The sequence below is a fragment of the Elaeis guineensis genome, chromosome 16, assembly GCF_000442705.2.
Source record: "Elaeis guineensis isolate ETL-2024a chromosome 16, EG11, whole genome shotgun sequence".
Taxonomy (NCBI): domain Eukaryota; kingdom Viridiplantae; phylum Streptophyta; class Magnoliopsida; order Arecales; family Arecaceae; genus Elaeis; species Elaeis guineensis.
This window is the reverse complement of record NC_026008.2, coordinates 43,010,264-43,028,185: the sequence shown is the minus strand read 5'-3', so window position 1 is coordinate 43,028,185 and position 17,922 is coordinate 43,010,264. Positions and strand designations below refer to the sequence as shown.

The 17,922-nt window shown below is 38.6% G+C and overlaps 2 protein-coding genes and 1 long non-coding RNA gene across 4 annotated transcripts; 1 reads left to right on the top strand and 2 right to left on the bottom strand.

Annotated features, from left to right (window-relative positions):
- The first annotated feature begins 366 nt into the window (after positions 1 to 366).
- On the top strand, positions 367 to 1,332 carry LOC140854378 (uncharacterized). The gene is made up of 2 exons (XR_012137584.1): positions 367 to 867; positions 1,044 to 1,332. It is a non-coding gene; the product is annotated as an uncharacterized lncRNA (long non-coding RNA).
- Positions 1,333 to 1,895: 563 nt separating this feature from the next.
- LOC105059030 (tubulin beta-2 chain) lies at positions 1,896 to 5,632 on the bottom strand. The gene is made up of 3 exons (XM_010942162.4): positions 5,108 to 5,632; positions 3,007 to 3,276; positions 1,896 to 2,909 (listed from the first exon to the last, which is right to left on the bottom strand). The coding sequence occupies exons 1-3, from the start codon at positions 5,499 to 5,501 to the stop codon at positions 2,230 to 2,232; spliced, it is 1,344 nt and encodes a 447-aa protein (XP_010940464.1). The 5' UTR covers positions 5,502 to 5,632; the 3' UTR covers positions 1,896 to 2,229.
- Positions 5,633 to 8,750: 3,118 nt separating this feature from the next.
- On the bottom strand, positions 8,751 to 17,922 carry LOC105059029 (probable LRR receptor-like serine/threonine-protein kinase At1g63430). Of its 2 annotated transcripts, none has more exons than XM_010942161.4 (13): positions 17,031 to 17,922; positions 16,192 to 16,330; positions 15,819 to 15,890; positions 15,597 to 15,740; positions 15,333 to 15,473; positions 13,897 to 14,013; positions 13,746 to 13,816; positions 12,105 to 12,347; positions 11,784 to 11,989; positions 11,570 to 11,702; positions 11,319 to 11,476; positions 10,021 to 10,236; positions 8,751 to 9,248 (listed from the first exon to the last, which is right to left on the bottom strand). In XM_010942161.4, exons 1-13 carry the CDS (start codon positions 17,122 to 17,124, stop codon positions 9,003 to 9,005), a joined length of 1,980 nt encoding a protein of 659 aa, XP_010940463.1. In that variant the 5' UTR covers positions 17,125 to 17,922; the 3' UTR covers positions 8,751 to 9,002. The 2 variants fall into 2 exon arrangements, with proteins under 2 accessions (XP_010940463.1, XP_073106395.1); XM_073250294.1 differs by having other exon boundaries at positions 16,192 to 16,925; positions 17,031 to 17,920.

Here is a 17,922-nt window from a genome sequence, read left to right as displayed (position 1 = left end):
CCTCTAACATGTCACGCTCTCAACAAATAGACTGAAGCTGCCAAATCAGCCAATGACACCCGGCTAGCTCTGCCCTCGCCAAATGTAGCAATATATTTATTTTTCAAAGTATGTTTGCACTCGTTAAAAATAATTCTCAATCCAAATATAAAATTCTAAATATTAAACTACAATCTACAAATAAATTAGGACCGTATTGAGCAAACGCCAAAATATTGTTTACGTAAAGCTAACCCTCTGTCTCTTTCTATAAATACGGTTATGCATGCTGAATACCGTCAGCAAGTTGCCATTTTTTATTAAGAAACCCTTTCGCACTCTCTTCCCGTTTCATTCCCTCGCCACAAATGACGTTTAATCCTCTCTCCCCCTCTCTCCTCGCTTGTTTACTGAGCGAGACAATAATAATAAAAAATAAAAAAGGAAAGTGGATGCTCGTCAGCCTTCGAAAATCGAAAGCTATAGTTATCTTGAACCCCTCTCGAATATCCCCCACCTCCTCTGCACAAAAAAAATTCTTAAATCCTAAACTCTTCTCCTCCTTCCAACAAACCCCTCCGAGTGGACCGACATGATCCTCTACCTCGACAAGTCCGATGGCATCATCTGCTCCGGTCGCAACCTCCGCCCCGCCGAGCCTGAATGTGATCGCCACATCCTCCCCGGCAGTCTCCGCCGCCCCCTCTCCCGCTCTGTCGTTGTCGCTGCGCTCGTCAAACTTGCCCACCGCTAGCGCTGGGGCCCTCACCTCGATCGCCTCTCGCACCCGATCCCTCCCACCTCAACTCGCTCCTAATAACTCCGAACCACCCCTTTCCCTCTTCTGGTGGGCTTGCGTTCGCACCCTCGTTGCCACCTTTACCGATGGTGAGCTCTCTTCGACCTCCTCCTCTTTCCTCAACTTCACCATCAAGTATGTGCCCAGAATCGAAGCTCGAAGTCGCCTTTTGTTGCTTCAAGAAGCTCCAGAACCTGGATAGGACACCACCACCCACACCTACAAGTCCCTCATAACTCTTCTTAAGCAAAGGATTGTGCTACAGGGACTTCAAGATCTACAAATCAATGGAGGCCAGCAAGTGCTCGCTTGATGCCTCCACCTAAGATTTGATGGTGCTTGCGTTCGCCATGGTTTGGCTCAATGCTGCCCTCCGCCTGTTCGAAGAAATGGAGGCAAGAGAAATGCTGCCCTCCACCTAGGTTTCGGCATCCACTCGGCACTGGTCGGGAGACGGGATGCCATCATGAGGCTTTATAGGGAGATGCAGGTTTGTGGGTACCAGCAATTTTTGGATTTCCAATCAAATACACAACAAATCATTTCTATAGTTATTCGATCTTTATAGCCAACCAATTTTGCAGCAAAAAAAAAAAAAAAAAATCATTTTGCCCCAAAATTGTTTTTGATCGCAAAATATAATTTTTGATAAAACTACTTTTCGCTCAAAAGCTATAAATCCCCAAATAAATCATCAAACTATCGAGAAACCGAAAGAAAAACCAAGTGTGTTTACCGTACAACCATGTCATATTTGTAGATCCAGAATCGCACCTTGCAACCTTTTCACAAGAGTAAGAATACATACGAGCTAGGAAGTGACTGTTCATTAGAGGTTTTGATTGCCGGTGATGTTCAAACACAGAAATGTTGGCGGTAATGGATTAAAAATCATAATGATACGACTGTCAAATGTGGAACATGCATCACCACTCACCAAAAGGTGACGTCTAGAAGGTGAAACCATGCAAAGTGTCACCACCGAAACAAATGAACATTATCATCAATAAGTGGTTGGAAAACTGAAGCAAGTACCACGGAGCTCGATCTCACAGCTAACATTATGCCAACCAAAATGGTAAGTTATAAAGTTATAATATCGAACACTTAAATTTCAAACCACATGAGGGCCATTAATATGAAATAATTCCAGTTTAAATGACCGACAACATTTTCAAACATAAGGCAACATAGCATCACATTAGCACATCAAGTTCCTAACTATCCAATAAAATCAAATGTTTACATCCCAAAAAAATGCACTTGGCTTTCAACTAGGAAATTCAGCAAACCCAGAAACAGAAGCAACTGGAAATTGCAGGGACAAACAACAGTAATTCCTAAGCTAAACGTCCACAACAGTTTAAAGCCAATAAAAACCTAAGTATATGAAGAGAACATTCAATGAAAAGGCATCCATGTAAACCCTGATTCATAGAATTAGAGGGAGATTAAGCCTCGTCATAAGCACCTTCCTCTTCATCCTCATAGTCACCGTCCTCATCAGCTGTAGCATCCTGGTACTGCTGGTACTCCGAAACCAAATCATTCATGTTGCTCTCTGCCTCAGTGAATTCCATCTCATCCATCCCTTCTCCAGTGTACCAATGCAAGAAAGCCTTCCTCCGGAACATGGCGGTGAACTGCTCGCTGACACGGCGAAACATCTCTTGGATTGAGGTTGAGTTTCCAATGAATGTGGATGCCATCTTCAACCCAGTAGGGGGGATGTCGCACACTGTCGACTTGACATTGTTTGGTATCCACTCCACAAAATAAGACGAATTCTTGTTCTGAACATTGAGCATCTGCTCATCGACCTCCTTGGTGCTCATCTTACCACGGAACATCGCAGATGCAGTGAGGTAGCGTCCATGGCGAGGATCAGCAGCACACATCATGTTCTTGGCGTCCCACATCTGCTGGGTAAGCTCAGGAACGGTGAGAGCCCGATACTGCTGGGACCCACGAGATGTGAGAGGAGCGAAACCCACCATGAAGAAGTGGAGACGAGGGAAAGGAATAAGGTTTACTGCAAGCTTCCTGAGATCAGAGTTGAGCTGCCCAGGGAAACGGAGGCAGCATGTGACACCACTCATGGTAGCCGAGATAAGGTGGTTGAGATCACCAACTGACATTCAGCGAACTCATCATCGTTAGAAATTGAATGGAAGCCCAAAATAATGCAATTTAAATGCACGAAAAAGGGTCCAATAAACAATACTTACAACTTGGGGTGGTAAGTTTAAGAGTACGAAAGCAGATGTCGTAGAGAGCTTCGTTATCCAAAACCATGCACTCATCAGCATTTTCAACCAACTGGTGGACAGACAGTGTGGCATTATAAGGTTCAACGACTGTGTCGGACACCTTTGGAGACGGGAAGACAGAGAATGTTAGCATCATGCGGTCTGGATACTCTTCTCTTATTTTAGATATGAGCAATGTGCCCATGCCCGAACCAGTTCCACCTCCCAATGAGTGGCATACCTGAAACCCTGAAAGAAATCAAATGGAACGAAGTATTTGTAAAGGTTCCATATAATTTCACATTTGGGAAACGTTTTCACATGAAAGGTTGTTTTTATATCAAAAAAAATAGTTAAGAGAACAGTAGAGTGTTGCATACTCATATTAACAGTTTTTCAGTACACCAGTAACCAACTTATCAGTACACAGGCCATTTTGCATAGTTTGTTACATAGACTAGGTAAGAGGGGGAGAACGTGCCATACCTCAGCATAGCACAAGCAAAAGAGGACAAAAAAATATTTTTTTAGCACAAATACAGCTATGGGGAAGACATAGCAAACCAACAAGCAACTTTTTTTTGAAGGGGAAAAATATAACTTGCAATACTGTGGACACAAACGAGGAGCTACCCATTAAAGATCTTCCAAATTAAAAATAATAAGAATCTGTTTGGATGGTTGAACTAAAAATTTTATAGAATTTGTGCACTGAACAAATCCAGCCTATAATCCAGTGATCTTACTTATTTGTACTATTCTATTTCAAAAATCTCATAAAATTTTCAGCTCAATCATTCAAACAAACCCTAAGAATGAATTGGCTACATTCTTTACTCAGTCTAGAGGCATGAGAAAAGTCGATTGATAGCAACCCCAATGTGCATAAGAATGGATTGGTCAATAGCAACCTTCTGAGAATAGCTCCTGTTACATAGCCAAAGCACATCTCACATGATGGAAGCATCAAAGTTACTAGGTCACATGATTTTTTTCCCCTTTAATATAATCACCAAATCAATTGGCTGATATACAAATATCCTCCCTTCACCTACGCTTAAAAAAGAATAAAAAAAATGCATGCAGGCACTTCATATATAAAATGACAGCTCCAAAATCGTGAATATTACGGGCCATTTGATGCTAAAGTCACTCCAATTGACAACACGCATTCAAAGGCAATCAACACATGAAATATATATATTCTTTGGATGCTGAATCAGAAACAGAGCAACCATTTGTGCAACAAGAAAGAAAAATAAGCTGCACAGCTTCAGATGAGGGATTCTGAATGGAAGAAATCACAGATTTGCAGCTGTCTTGCAGAGACGTTTTCATTATATTGAAATGACTTGTCACAAAAGAGAAATAAGCAAATCAAACCAAAGCCAACCTTGGAAATGGAAGAGATGCCAATGGAAGTATTTTTCATGACCGTGCTCAAATTTACAACATTAAGACGACAGCTTGCTAAAAGAAAATGAGAGAAAAGGATGGATAACATGTTGACATTTTCTAGAATATCAATGTCACATGAATACAAGATCAAGACAGAAATTAGAAAAAAAAAATATTCAGCTGGAACTTATTGTCTATAATGCCGTCGCATACACAACTGCAACACTAGCACAGTGATCCACTGTCACATAGCATCAGCGTCAAATTTGTTACTCGCTGTTAAGTAGATCAAAACTCTACTTAAGTTTCTGATATCAACAACCAAATACCAAGCTTGGGACTTGAAATAAGAAACATATATGACGAAAATATATAAAATCTCAACCATAGCAACACTAGTAAATCACTCAGCATGAAGTATAACTATTTTTAGAAGTACTAATGAACATCACAAGCAAGAAAAATTTCAAGATTTACACAATATTCATAGGAGAAGAGCAGATCGGCCGAGGGGTGTTATGATATAAGCAGAAAAACAAGTACGCAATAAACTAAACAACAAATCTACAAGAAAATACAAGGCCAAGGAATCAACACCAAGAAAACCCAGAAAAGAATCGAGTAAAAGCTAATAGAACTCAAAAGAAAGAAAAGATTCGAGAAGAGAGGGAAGAAACATCACCTTGCAAGCAATCGCAGTTCTCGGCTTCCTTCCGGACCACATCCAGAACGGCATCAATGAGCTCGGCGCCTTCGGTGTAGTGTCCCTTGGCCCAGTTGTTCCCGGCCCCGGACTGGCCGAAGACGAAGTTGTCCGGCCGGAAGATCTGGCCGTAGGGGCCGGATCGGACGCTGTCCATGGTCCCGGGCTCCAGGTCCATGAGGACGGCCCGAGGCACGAAGCGGCCGCAACTCGCCTCGTTGTAGTAGACATTGACTCGCTCGAGCTGGAGATCCGAGTCGCCGTGGTAGCGGCCGGTGGCGTCGATCCCGTGCTCCGCGCACACCACCTCCCAGAACTTGGCGCCGATCTGGTTACCGCACTGACCGCCCTGGATGTGGAGGATTTCCCTCATCTTGAAGCAGATCGAACGGCGGAGAAGGACACCTAAGAAGAACAGTCGGGCGAGATGGAGATCTACTGATCTAAGAGAGGAGGGCCGCAATGGAGGTGGGAGGAAAGCGGAGATCTGGGAGTGAGTGTGGGGAGGAGCGAGAGGGGAGGAGGGGTTTATATAATGGGGAGGTTGACGTTTCTTGACGGACGTTAGGGTGAAAAGGCGCGGGATGGGGTTTTGTGGACGCCGGTAGGGTAACGGGTGTTTCGTTTTAGTGGGAATTTGAATTTTGAAATGGTTTTTGGTGGGACGGAGATTCCAAGAAACCCTCTCTCTTTATTTAGGAATTTTAGTTTTATTAAATTGAGTTGTGCCCCGCGGACTGGACCCGGTCCGAACTGCTCCGGACTTGTACATCCACGAAGATTTAGATCCATGCGAACAAATAAATGTCATTTTAAGAAGAAAAAAGAGCTAATGGATGAGACTGGTGGATCGCATAATAGTTACTAAGCGTATGAAAGAGAGAGTTTGAAATAATTTGTGCGAGGCATCATCTAATGGTTGATGTTATAAAAAAAAATAAATTATTTTTTCACACGAAAGATATAGAAACTAGAGATAAAGATTTGAGTTCCATTATCAAGAGGACTGCTATTCATTTGCAGCTGATCTACTGCTATTATTATTATATATATAAACAAAGCGTAGTTGAAAAAAATTCCCTCAATGGATTTGTATGGATAATTTTGTTTTAGGATTTGGGCTAATTTCCAAGTCCAAAAGTCTTTTGCCTGGGTTAGACATTCTAATCCATGATCTAATCTATTTCATGAGCTGTTCTGTGGACTATTGATAGGTCTTTTTCTGCCCCTACATGCCTCGCTTTAATTCCACTTCAATCTTCATCGGCTTCTCAACTTTATCATGCATCAATGATGCTCTCGAGAATTCTTGTTGCTAATTATTTAGAAACACGTGATAGTGGTAGGATCCCAGCGTGCATGGCAGTGATGGTTTTATCTCTTGCCGTGCCCTTTACTCGTGAGGAGATGCATATCAAATGGGTGGTCGCGTGCGAGGGGCAAAAGACCAAAGAAAGGAGCACCAATGAGTTCCCCATATTTTTAGCCCGAGTGACCTCGAAGCACTCCTCAATAGGAATTCTTTTGTTGCTCCTAATTCGCCTTCATTGTTGGTCTTTTTCTTTTTTCTTTCTTTTTCATCAAAAAAAGAAAAAGGCATGACTGAGGCCTTCATGCAAGGTGTGAACGTGTTCACGAGGGAGTATCAAAGCCTCTTAGCTGTGCCATTGATCTAGCATGGTGTATGCGTGCCCATCGAGTCTTCTTGTGTTTGCAAAGACAGCAAAGTGGAGTTCACATGGCCCAAAGTTCCTTTCTTTTCTTTTTTTTTTAATATATTTTAATTTTAAGATTAACCAAGGTTTCTGATTAGGGATAGCAATTAGACCAAATTGCATCGGACCCCGAATGGGATAGATATAAGTTGGATCAAATATCAGTCTATTCGAGTTAGATCTTTTGTTAAACAAGTAATCTAATCTGACTCAAATAATCCATTTATTAAATGGACCAAAACATGTTAAACAATCTTAAACATATTAGCTATCTTAAGTGGGTTAAATATGCTAAGCAGACCTTATGCAAGCCAGGTTATGACTACTGCATCCGGCTATTAATTGGATCAAAATTGATTAAATGGATTCAAACTCTCGGCCTAAACCTGACATGTTAGGTCGGGTTGATCCATTAACAACCCAAATGTGATTTATTCAATCTTGAGCTAAAGGCCAAATCCTCAAGAACATTCCCAAAATCAAGGTAGGAACCACATGAACTAAAGTTATAGCCCTGCTTTGTGATACTTAAAACTTCAAGGGTGTACCTTTTAGTTTGAGGTTTATTATATTTATGTCCATTGTTTAAGTCCAATGCTTACCAGATGCTTAAAGTGCAATGTAAGGGCATTGAGATTCATGTTCAGCCTATGACAATATTTTTCATTCTTCCCCAACATGTTTAGGCTACTCGAGCTTGCCTAATAATAACTGACCAGAAAGGCAAGTAGCTTCTTCTTAGAGACCCATCCATTTATGCCAGCAACCCTGATCTATGTGGCAGCCCATCACCAAAAAAATCTGGAGTTTCCACACTAGCAAGCAATATAGATAGTAATGAATCTGAATAATACTTAAACTTTACCTTGTCATGGTGCTTAGATTTGTAACTGAATTTTAGACATTCTTATTTTTTGTTAGACGATCTCATGGCCAGTAAGGTAAAATGAAAGTGTTGTTTCCAGCCTTATTTGTTCAATATAAGAAATGAGATTATTGGGCTGCAGAATTGGTTAAATGGGTGAATTTTTATGACTGAAACAATGGTGTTTTGTTGCTAATTGTAAAGATTCTGTTAATCTTGATTTTATTGTTGGTATGCTTAAATAATGCAGCATTAATATTACTTTCTGCCTCTCCAATTCTAGGTTGATAAATTGGGTTTTTAGATCCACTAAAAAATGCTCAAGATGAATCATATAGCCTACATTCTCAGCTAAATGGAAATTATTGGATAAGGCGATTCTGGAGCTTTGCGCTAGATAGTATAGCGTTTTTAATGTCTTATTATTTCTAAAGAAATGTTTGTCATTCACTTCAGAGCATAAAGCACGCCTCCAATCTCAATAATTACATTATTGTTTTCTACCTTCTGTATTTAAACTGATTTTTTTTAATAAAAACAATAGAAGAATTCATACATAAGAACCACAGATAGCCAACCATATCTTATTAACAATTGCCTTCTAAAATTATTTAAATGATTTTTCAAAGGTCAGCAAATAATCAAATGAACACAATAAAAATCCAGGCGCCCATGCATGCATCTTCAGGGTTTCACACTATGCAAAAATAGTACTACAACCAAGAGAAAACAGGTTTAATAGGTCAAAAAGGTCCTTCAGGTGTAAGATATGAAGCTTGCAGTGTGCAAGCTAATAGTTACAATAATAAAACTAACAATGCCTATGACAAAAGAGACTACTGGAAAAGGGAAGCTGCTGCAAAGTTAAATTATCCATAACTTTGTTTGCATCAATGGGCTTTTGTGGGATTGACACAGAAACTCGCCACCGCATATTACAACACAGTCTTTAGGGCTTGACATTTTTCAGTTTAGAACATACTAGCTTGCCTCTCTCTTCAGCAACCTTCAGTTTCTATATTTACATCACAAACAAACAGCAGACAAATTACTTCATAACATTCAAATGAACTGGTAAGAATCCAGAAACAGCTCCTTTGCTTTAATAAGCTGAAACATTTTCACTGGTTAACTAAACAATCAAAAGTATACAATAAAAGCCGGCACTTTCCTGTATGCACCTCTGCAGCTTCAGAATGCAAGCAAGGACTAAAAAAGATGCAAAACATCAAAAGAATGTGAAACAATATATTTCATGTGTATGTTATCAATTTACAGTGTGGATAATCTATGATTATGATGATAAGGCTAGCTCTGCCCATGCCAAAGGAGACTCCTTGAGAAGGGCAGCTGCTGATAGGTCAATTCCATTCTCCAGCATGGCAGTTATTATTTGCATTGACGGCCTCTTGGAAGAATCAGGTTCAATGCAAAGGCTCACCACACTGCATATTACAGCAATGTCATCACTCCTGACATTTTTCAGTTCAGGGTCTAGTAGCTTGCTTATCTCTTCTGGATTCTGAAGATACTTCAAAGCCTGAAAGAAAAAAAATATTGTTATATATAGTAAAGTGATCTCATGCAGCAGTAGATAAATTGAATCGTACAAACTCTGGCTTCTATAACAATGGTTTCACTGACTGTAGGAATAAAAAAATTATAACATTCCAACAAATGAAGTTGACCTACCTTATGATGTTTTATTATGTGTAAAATGATTTCCATAGCTTGAATGGGCAGTAATTATTGCTTTTCTTGAAGGAAAAAGACAGCAAGGACCCAACAGTAACAACTGAAGTTACCAAGCAAGCTATGTCTTGCATATGTATGCTTGATTAAAGCATCTAATAAAACTGAGTTCCAATTCATGCAAAGGAGAATACATATATGATATTGCCAACAAGTTCCAGATACGTTAGCTTGTGTTTTTCACTGGACTTGCCGGCATGATTTATTATAAAATACCCAAGGGTAGACAGTACTTGTACCAAGCCGGCTTTCGCCCTTGGATCCAATGTGCAGCTACTAGACCTTTAATGGACAAATAATTGATCCGTGAGACACAATAATTACCCTCTCAGGATGCATAAGCACTGAAGAGAACATGTGCATATAGTCTCTTTTTGCAAAAAGACTAATTAATCTTCATGATAAAGATGACAAACATGATCCCGAGTCAATCTGTCTGATATTTAAAAAAAGGGTAATGTTCGTTAATTAGGAGCAGTGCCCATTATGAATTGCTAGTTTCAAACAAGTTATAAGCTTGTGCTACATTTTCAAATGGCATATATGGACAGATGCCTTACCCAGTCCACCAAGCAACCTCTATCTTTGCAATACTGAGGCCTTCCGCTGATTAGTTCCAATAAAAGCACTCCAAAAGCATATGTGTTGCCTTGGACATCCATATTTAGTTGCTCTAATGAATCCACATATCCATGAAAAGAACCTCCATTGGTGAGGTAACCAGAATTCTTTCCAGATTTCGGGAATATCATTTTCCAGATCTCAAAATCAACCAACTGCATATGTGAACATGTGGTTAGATTTTCTACTACATTTTTTTGCTGTGAATAAAGAATTTAGTTACAAAGGAAAATACCAAAGCTAGGTACCCATACAAGACCAAGTACATCTACAAAAGTACATAAAATAGGAACAAGAACAGCCACTCAGGCCAGGAGCAGAAACTGCATTAGTAACCATCTAATGACTAAGCACACTACCAAATAGCTAAGATACAAGCTATCAATCTAACAGATCAAATTCAGTAGCAAAAGGCAGGTACCAGGTACCTTCTGAAGTTACTCTTCAATGCAGGAAAATAAATAGTCCAGTACTAGGAAAGTGGGAGGACATTAAGTGGAAAAATTAAATCACTCAGATTAGGGGACAGAGTTCTCTAATACTACAGATAATATATACCTGCAAAAAGTGATGCAGCAACAGCATGAGTAATGGCATGAACCTAGACTCTAACCCAACAAAAGGCCTGAAAAAAAGCAAAAATATCATTGGTTCACTAATTTTTTTGGTATGAACAACAATACTTGTTCCATCTATCTAAAATTGATTTTGTGAAACTTTTTCATTAATATTTTTTGCCATGTGTTGCCTGACTGTGCTTACAGATGCATATTTTTCCAACCATTTCTTAAACTGAAAGGATCTGAAGCATAACTTCAGAATGTTTGTTCTCCAAACTTGAAAAGAACTTGCATTCAGAATGCAGTCACAGATGGCCTTCAACTGAACATTTGAGAAGTCATATTTAACTATAAAGCAGTGCATATAGGATTGTGGAGGAAAAAAAGAATAGCTACAGTTGGTAACTATTATAGGAACAAAGATATCTGCAGGTAATTGATGCCAGATGGAGAAAAAAAAATCCGGCACAAGTCTCTCATGGGTTTCAGAAGCAACAGAGTAAGAGGTCCAGAAAAAAACAGTAGTGAATTCAAGGTGAATAACATATTAAAAAAAATGAAGATAATTTCTTCTTTACCAAGTTACCTTTTAATATATGTTTATAATTTTTCTGTAACTTCAAAAATGTCAAAGAGAAAGACAATACAATGTCTTCAATATACATATTAGTCCAAACCTTTGGAGAAAAATCTTCAGTTAGATATACTGCACTTGAATTCAATTCAGATATGGTAAAAGGAGGCTGCAGCTCCATGTGTAGATACTTAAGTCCACGAGCAACTCCAATTGCTATTTTCATCCGTCTAAGCCAGGATAATTGGCATCCATCACCATCTAAAATGAAAATGTAACGTGTGCATGTAAAATCCCAAAGCATGTAAAATTTATCCTATCATAATGAGTGAAAATAAAGAAATTTTGACTCACAATGAAGGTGTTCATACAGTGTCCCATTGGACGCATATTCAAAGACAAGCATCCTTGAAAATGGATGACTCTCTTTGCAATAGCCCAGTAACTTTGCTGTGGTCTCGTGGTTTAACCTTGCTAAATCGGCAACCTGAAATGCTTACCATTCTGTCTCAATATTCTAGCAGAACATTTCCTGTAAACTGATGTTGATCCTGAAAAAGCTAAATACCTTAGACTGAAAGAAAAATTCCAGGTAGCCTGTCCACTGATCTTTTGAGATGCATAATGAGATGACAGCAATTTCTGGTCCATCCTTCATAGTGCCCTTATAGACTATACTATCTGGAGAAGAGCCAATTATGTTGCTGAAATCTTCACAAGCAACTTCCAGTTCCTGCCGTGTTAACCTTGGCACATTTTTCAGCATTTCGCTATCTGTTTGCAGAAACATCCAATAAAAACTGTCACTACCTTTGATTAGTACTGCAGATTGCACAATGCAGCCCTACAGTTGATGAAAAAGTCAAAAAAGCTAGTGCTTAGCATGAACCTATTGATATTGTTATCTCATCTTTCACTGTCATGGTTCTCTTCCAAGGGATTTTGACAGAGGTTTTTAGTTTACTTTTTACAGCAGTCACGGCACCAGCTATTAGGAAAACTACCATGAGAACTCCGGTAGCAATTTCCAAAATCAGAAGCCATACTGGTTGCTGCAGATTTTGATGTTTGTTGCCCTCATGATACTGTTTAGATGTCTCCCTGACTACCCCCTGGCTTTTCGCAGAACCACCTACATAACACACAAACTAGAGTGTCATTTCAGAAACAATTAAAACAGAACGTATTGAAGGACTAATATATCGTATCCATGACTTAATTTTAAATGATGTTTCATAGCTACCAAATAATGGAAGAGTAGGATGATTGAGTCAACATTTGCTTCAAAGAGAATTCAGATTAAAGAAGGAATATCATACAAAAGAATCTCGTTTCATATTATTACATCACAGTCCTAACAACAACATCTGCTGATCTCCATAGCCTTGTGGTATCATTTTTGCTCTCATCTTCTTTTCCAATTGAGCTTGTAGCAAGCTTCCCCTTTGTGCATGCAGATGCAAGAATTTATGTATCCAATATTCAACTTCTTAGTGACTGAATCAGAGATAAACTTCACATTTATAGAAAGGACTGTGACAGAAAAAGGATGAAGACGTGTAATTGGCACATTTCCCTATAAAATTGGAATAAATAAAATGCAGATGATGGCTAAACAGCCAACACAGAAGCAGAACAAGTTAAGAGATAATAAAATATTAATCCGTTAACATTTGTAAATTGAATGTCAAGTCTGCAATTTATTATGATGATGTTGCCTTAACCCTAAAACTTTTAAAAGGCAGATATAAAGTGCTGGTCTGCTTCTGTATGAATATAAGTCTTATGAAATGCAGCTGTAGGTTAGACTATTCAATGGGTAAAATGCATGAACTAGAATTTACATATGCTTAACCCAATTATCTCAGCCAATGTAATAATGCATCAAGTCGTTAATGTAAAGCATCAGATGATTGATCATTAATTAGATATGTCAAGTGAAAATATTATGACAACAATCTGAAAATTATTCATCCAAAAGAGGGTTCTACAGACACAGCTGATCAAGTTCTGTTCAGTCGTCTAGAAATTGCTAAGACCATTAATTGTCATTCTAACCAATACTGTTCAACTAGAGGCTGGTTCATCAAATTATACACTTCACACTAGTGGAACTAGAGGGAAGACTGATTGCATTTATGTTGATTATAGAATGTGCAAGACTTAAAGGAATCAGTCAATCCAAAGGAAGAAAAGGTAATTCATGAAATGAACTAATGCGCAAAAATCTAGACGAGAAGTCAAGGGATGCAATATAGACATGCAGTGTTAATTTAAGTAAACAAACATTTATCAAGTACTAATATGTGAGAAATGGAAACGATTTTTACTTTGCAGGATTAGTATGACCTCTAATTTTTTATGTCAAAGTCATACAGCTTCCTTCTCTGATCTGCCATCTTTGTTGCGTGACCTCATGAGCATATATGGTTGCAAGCTTGCTTATTTCATTAATTCTTGTACCAATAGTTATACATACTAGTGAGGTAACACAAACTAAAATTGTGCTCTCTGAGAAGTATTGACGTACCATTACATAGTTGAGAAGATCGCTGCAAGACAGAGTTGCTATCCTGAAAGCAGTTTCCTTGGAAGCTTGACCTGTAGATAGATACAAAGAAGGCTGATGAAGTGCAGCTGAAACATATTGAAGAAATTCTTTAAGATGTAAGTGATTCAACCTTGGAAGATACTTCAAGCATGGTGGTATTGTTCCAACAAAATAGTTGTATGAGAAATCTCCAGCTTTTAACTGAGATGACTGGCAAAGGCCCGAGACATTGTTGTGAGAGGAAAACCTGAATTAATATAAAATAACCATCAAAACCATTTAAAGATTTTGAAATGAACGAATAAAGATTGAACATTGTTTACCCAGAGCTTCAACTTTAGGAGTGTTCTATGCAATCTAGTAATAGAAAGCACAAAAAAAGGATGAAAAATCATGAGTGCTCCATCCACTTATAAACTACTCAGTGGCAAAAAAGAAGAACAAAAAACGTATTGCAGATAAAAGTAAAGTATACTTCACATTTAGACCATGAGATGAAAACTATAATTTTTTAATAAAAGAGACTATTTCCTCATTAAACAGCTTCATGCATGAGGATAGATATGTCAGAACTGCAAACTGGGCAGTAGTCTAGCACTTGCATCCCTCCTCCCAAGTGGAAAAGGTCCTCGGTTCAGACCTTCCTTAGGCAGTGTTTTCCTGGAGTTTGGCTAAAGCAATTTTAATTGGTGGTGCTCCCACCATTATGTGTGTGTGTGTATCTGTGTGGTGTGACAGAGAGAGAAAGAGAGAAGGGGGGGGGGGGGGATGGAGGGGAGAGGAGGAGGGAGGGAGACATGATGGAACTGCTTAGGCAGTCAGCAGTACCAGCTCCAGTTTCATGTAAATATTCCCAGCAAGCAAGAAAATGCCATTAAATCACTTCTGTAGATGCAAAAATAAGTTCTGAATCAACACTGGTCCAGATGATTTTTTCCAGTGCAAGCAAGATGTATTACTACTAAGAATCTCTCTCACCAACTTATTTTGTCATGTAACCAAAATAGCATGCCACTACTGAACCACTGGGATTAATATTCTTCATTTTATTCCAGTCCATTAAAGACAAAAATTTAGTTAGATGACTTCTGCATTATTTAGATACACAATATGGACAGTTTGAGCTGAAGTAGATGGAAATAGTATCCAGAGAGTGATGCCCTTGATATACGAAGTTTGTCGAAACTACAGGCTTGGAACTTAAGGATCAGAAATGGACTATTGAAAAGAACCATGTGAGCATTATTGGGTGGATCAAATGTTACTGGAATTAATGCAGTATCATTGGAATTTTAGTAAGTACTTTTTTCAATGAAAAGGTTTCATTTATTTTATCAAGAACTCTAGATTATGAGATACTTCACCTATGTCCCTTCTTCATTCAAAACAGTCAACAAAATGTTCAAGGAAAAAATGGTGAAATTTCTAAGCTCATAATATGTGCAGCTCCGAAGTCAGAAAATTGCATGATAAATAATTAATCTTCTGTCGGACAGCAAAATGGCACAACGAAAATTCACATGTCAAATATCCCAATATACTACAATACCAGAAAGCATCACTTACATGCCATAAGAAAAACTCGAATTGGTGCTTCCAGGAATTGGTCCCTTGAGTCTATTCCTATCCAACCATAGCTCACTAAGGTTCTTCAGTTTACCAAGTTCAGTGGGTATATTGCCAGTCAAGCCATTCGATTGGAGATTTCTGAGGAGTAAAAAGGCACATGCACGTGCACGTACGCATGCACATATAAAAAAAATCAGAGAAAACAAATAAGCAATCAAAGAAATAACACCTGAATAAATTTAGGAACCATTCACTTTTTACATTTTTGTAATGCTGGTCAAGTCTCCAAGCTCAGGAGGAATAGAGCCTTTAAGCCTATTCAAGCTCAAGTCCAGTACTGTGAGACTTTTCAGCATGCCAATTTGTTTCGGTATTGTCCCAACAAACGAATTGTTCCTCAAAATCCTGCAGAATAGGAAGATATCATCCAAATCACACAATTCAAAAATAAAATAAGGTAGTATAGAGTAACAGAACACATACAGTTCTTGCAAAGAACTCAGTGAGCCAAGCTCTGGTGCAAGGAATCCTTTCAAGGATGAACTGGAAAGATTTCTGCAAAAAACCAGTATCCAGTTTCCATGCTTCAGATACATAACATATAAAAGTACTGAGACATAATATAACCTCCATGTTCATCTATAGCAGAACTAAACCAAATAAGTACCGACTATAGTATCATTGTATTACCAGATGATGGAGAAACAACATTTCAGATAATTCTAACAACTTGTCTATATCCATCTATAATTATCAACAAATCCATAGATCAGTCGTTCGGATGCAAAGCAGTAGTACTGGGATCTGTAGGTGAGGTGACCAAAGAAGAAAAAGGATAAAGGCAGGAATTTCTTACACAGAGAGCACATAGTTCTGAGGCTCCGAGCAGATCACACCAGTCCAGTTGCAAGGATCTCCATCTAGGGTATTCCAATCCGATAGAACTGAAAGAGGGTCTTCAAATATAGCCCGTTTGAAAGCAGCCAGTGCCGAAACTGCAAGATCCCACTCCATAAGTTCGTCTCCAAATTCAAAAACTCTTAAGTTGCTCATGTAAACCCAAAATGCGATTCACCAAAGCAACCACATAAAACCCAGAGGACTCTATAACTCTCAAAAGGATTAAATAACCCTCAACTCTAAGCACAAGACCAAGGCCAAAACTTTTGTCAATACTTGGTAATAAAGGTCTAGAATTTAGAAATATGATGAGGTAAAAGAAGGCCGAAACTGCAAAGAATCAATTAGAGCACTTCAAAAATCACCTCAAAAATCAAAAACCTGAAGTTTCCCATGTCAATTCAAAATGCAATTCTTTTTTCTGAAAAAGCAATTGCACAGAAGGAAACTCAGAGGATTCAAAAGACCAAAAAGATTCAGATGTCCTAACTTCCAAGAACAGTATCAAGAATAGGTGATAAAGGACTCAACTTTTTGGTAAAAATGATGCAAAAAGAAAGCCAAGTATGCAAAGAACCCAACAACCACTTGATAGAATCACTTCAAAATGAAAAATTGAAGCTGCTCCACTGGAACCAAGAATGCCATTCGCCTCAAAAAAGCAATCCCAGAAACCGAATAAACCATAACCTTCAAATCCAGGCACAAGATCGCAATTATCTCCAAGAATTGGTAAAAAGAACACAAATTTAGAAAAACGGGTGAAAAAAGAAAGGAAGCAGAATAGAAACATACCTTCATCGGGTAAAAAGGACTCAGAAGGCACGAAGAAAACACTGCATTTGACGGCAAGAAGAAGAAGCAGTGGAAACCCAACTGTTCTCATCATATTGATCACACGCTGTACTCAAATCCCCACCCCTCCCAAAAACAAAGCCTCGGATTCCCCCTCCCCAACACCCAGAATGGATCCAAAAAGCAGAGAAAATGAGCAAAAAATCTCACATTGGAGAAGAGGAGACGGTAGAAGGAGAGCACCCACATGTGCCACAGAGCAGAGTAGGTGGTGAGCAGAGGAGTTGCAAGGAAAATAAGACCAGGGACCTTAGGCTTAAAAAAAAAAAAAAAAGGGGAAACAGGGGAGGGAGAAGAGACAGTGGAGAGATGTCTTGCGGTTTCTTCAGAAATGGAATGGAATGGAGGGAAGATTTACGCCGATGTTTGTAGTTTGGATTTCTCAAAGGCTTTTTCCGGTGATTTATTGTCGTTGGGCACTTGGCCAGTCAAAAAAAAAAAAAAAAACTAAAAAAATAAAATCTTATAAGGATTAGTGGTCGCCATCTAACGAAATGATGGTTAGTTGCACTCCAAGGCAAGATCTATGGACCAACCTATTGAGGTTTTATGAAAGGATTGAATGCTTACCTTGGTTGTTGAGATCATGAGAATCCAAGACAAGACTTATCATCCACTCTACTTAATTGTAACATTTGTGTTTTGTTGTATACTATTTTAGTACACTGAATCTAATGAATTATTTAGGTTACTAAAACTTACAATTTCCTACAAATCAGCATGGCTGCAAACAATCTACAATGTATATACATATGCATGAGTATTTTGTTTTGCCACTTGAGCCAAACCAAATTAGAAGGTAGATAATAAGTCCAAATTTATCAAAAATATT

What these genes read in the sequence shown, in the direction of transcription:
- LOC105059030 (XM_010942162.4), bottom strand. Translation starts at nt 5,501, where the DNA reads ATGAGGGAAATCCTCCACATCCAGGGCGGTCAGTGCGGTAACCAGATC. An exon ending in GAACTGCGATTGCTTGCAAG is followed by an intron (nt 3,277 to 5,107) that starts GTGATGTTTCTT and finishes GATTTCTTTCAG; the next exon opens with GGTTTCAGGTATGCCACTCA. An exon ending in TAAACTTACCACCCCAAGTT is followed by an intron (nt 2,910 to 3,006) that starts GTAAGTATTGTT and finishes GCTGAATGTCAG; the next exon opens with TTGGTGATCTCAACCACCTT.
- LOC105059029 (XM_010942161.4), bottom strand. Translation starts at nt 17,124, where the DNA reads ATGATGAGAACAGTTGGGTTTCCACTGCTTCTTCTTCTTGCCGTCAAA. An exon ending in TCGAGTTTTTCTTATGGCAT is followed by an intron (nt 14,014 to 15,332) that starts GTAAGTGATGCT and finishes ATATTAATTCAG; the next exon opens with GTTTTCCTCTCACAACAATG. An exon ending in ATCTTCTCAACTATGTAATG is followed by an intron (nt 12,348 to 13,745) that starts GTACGTCAATAC and finishes TGTGTTATGTAG; the next exon opens with GTGGTTCTGCGAAAAGCCAG.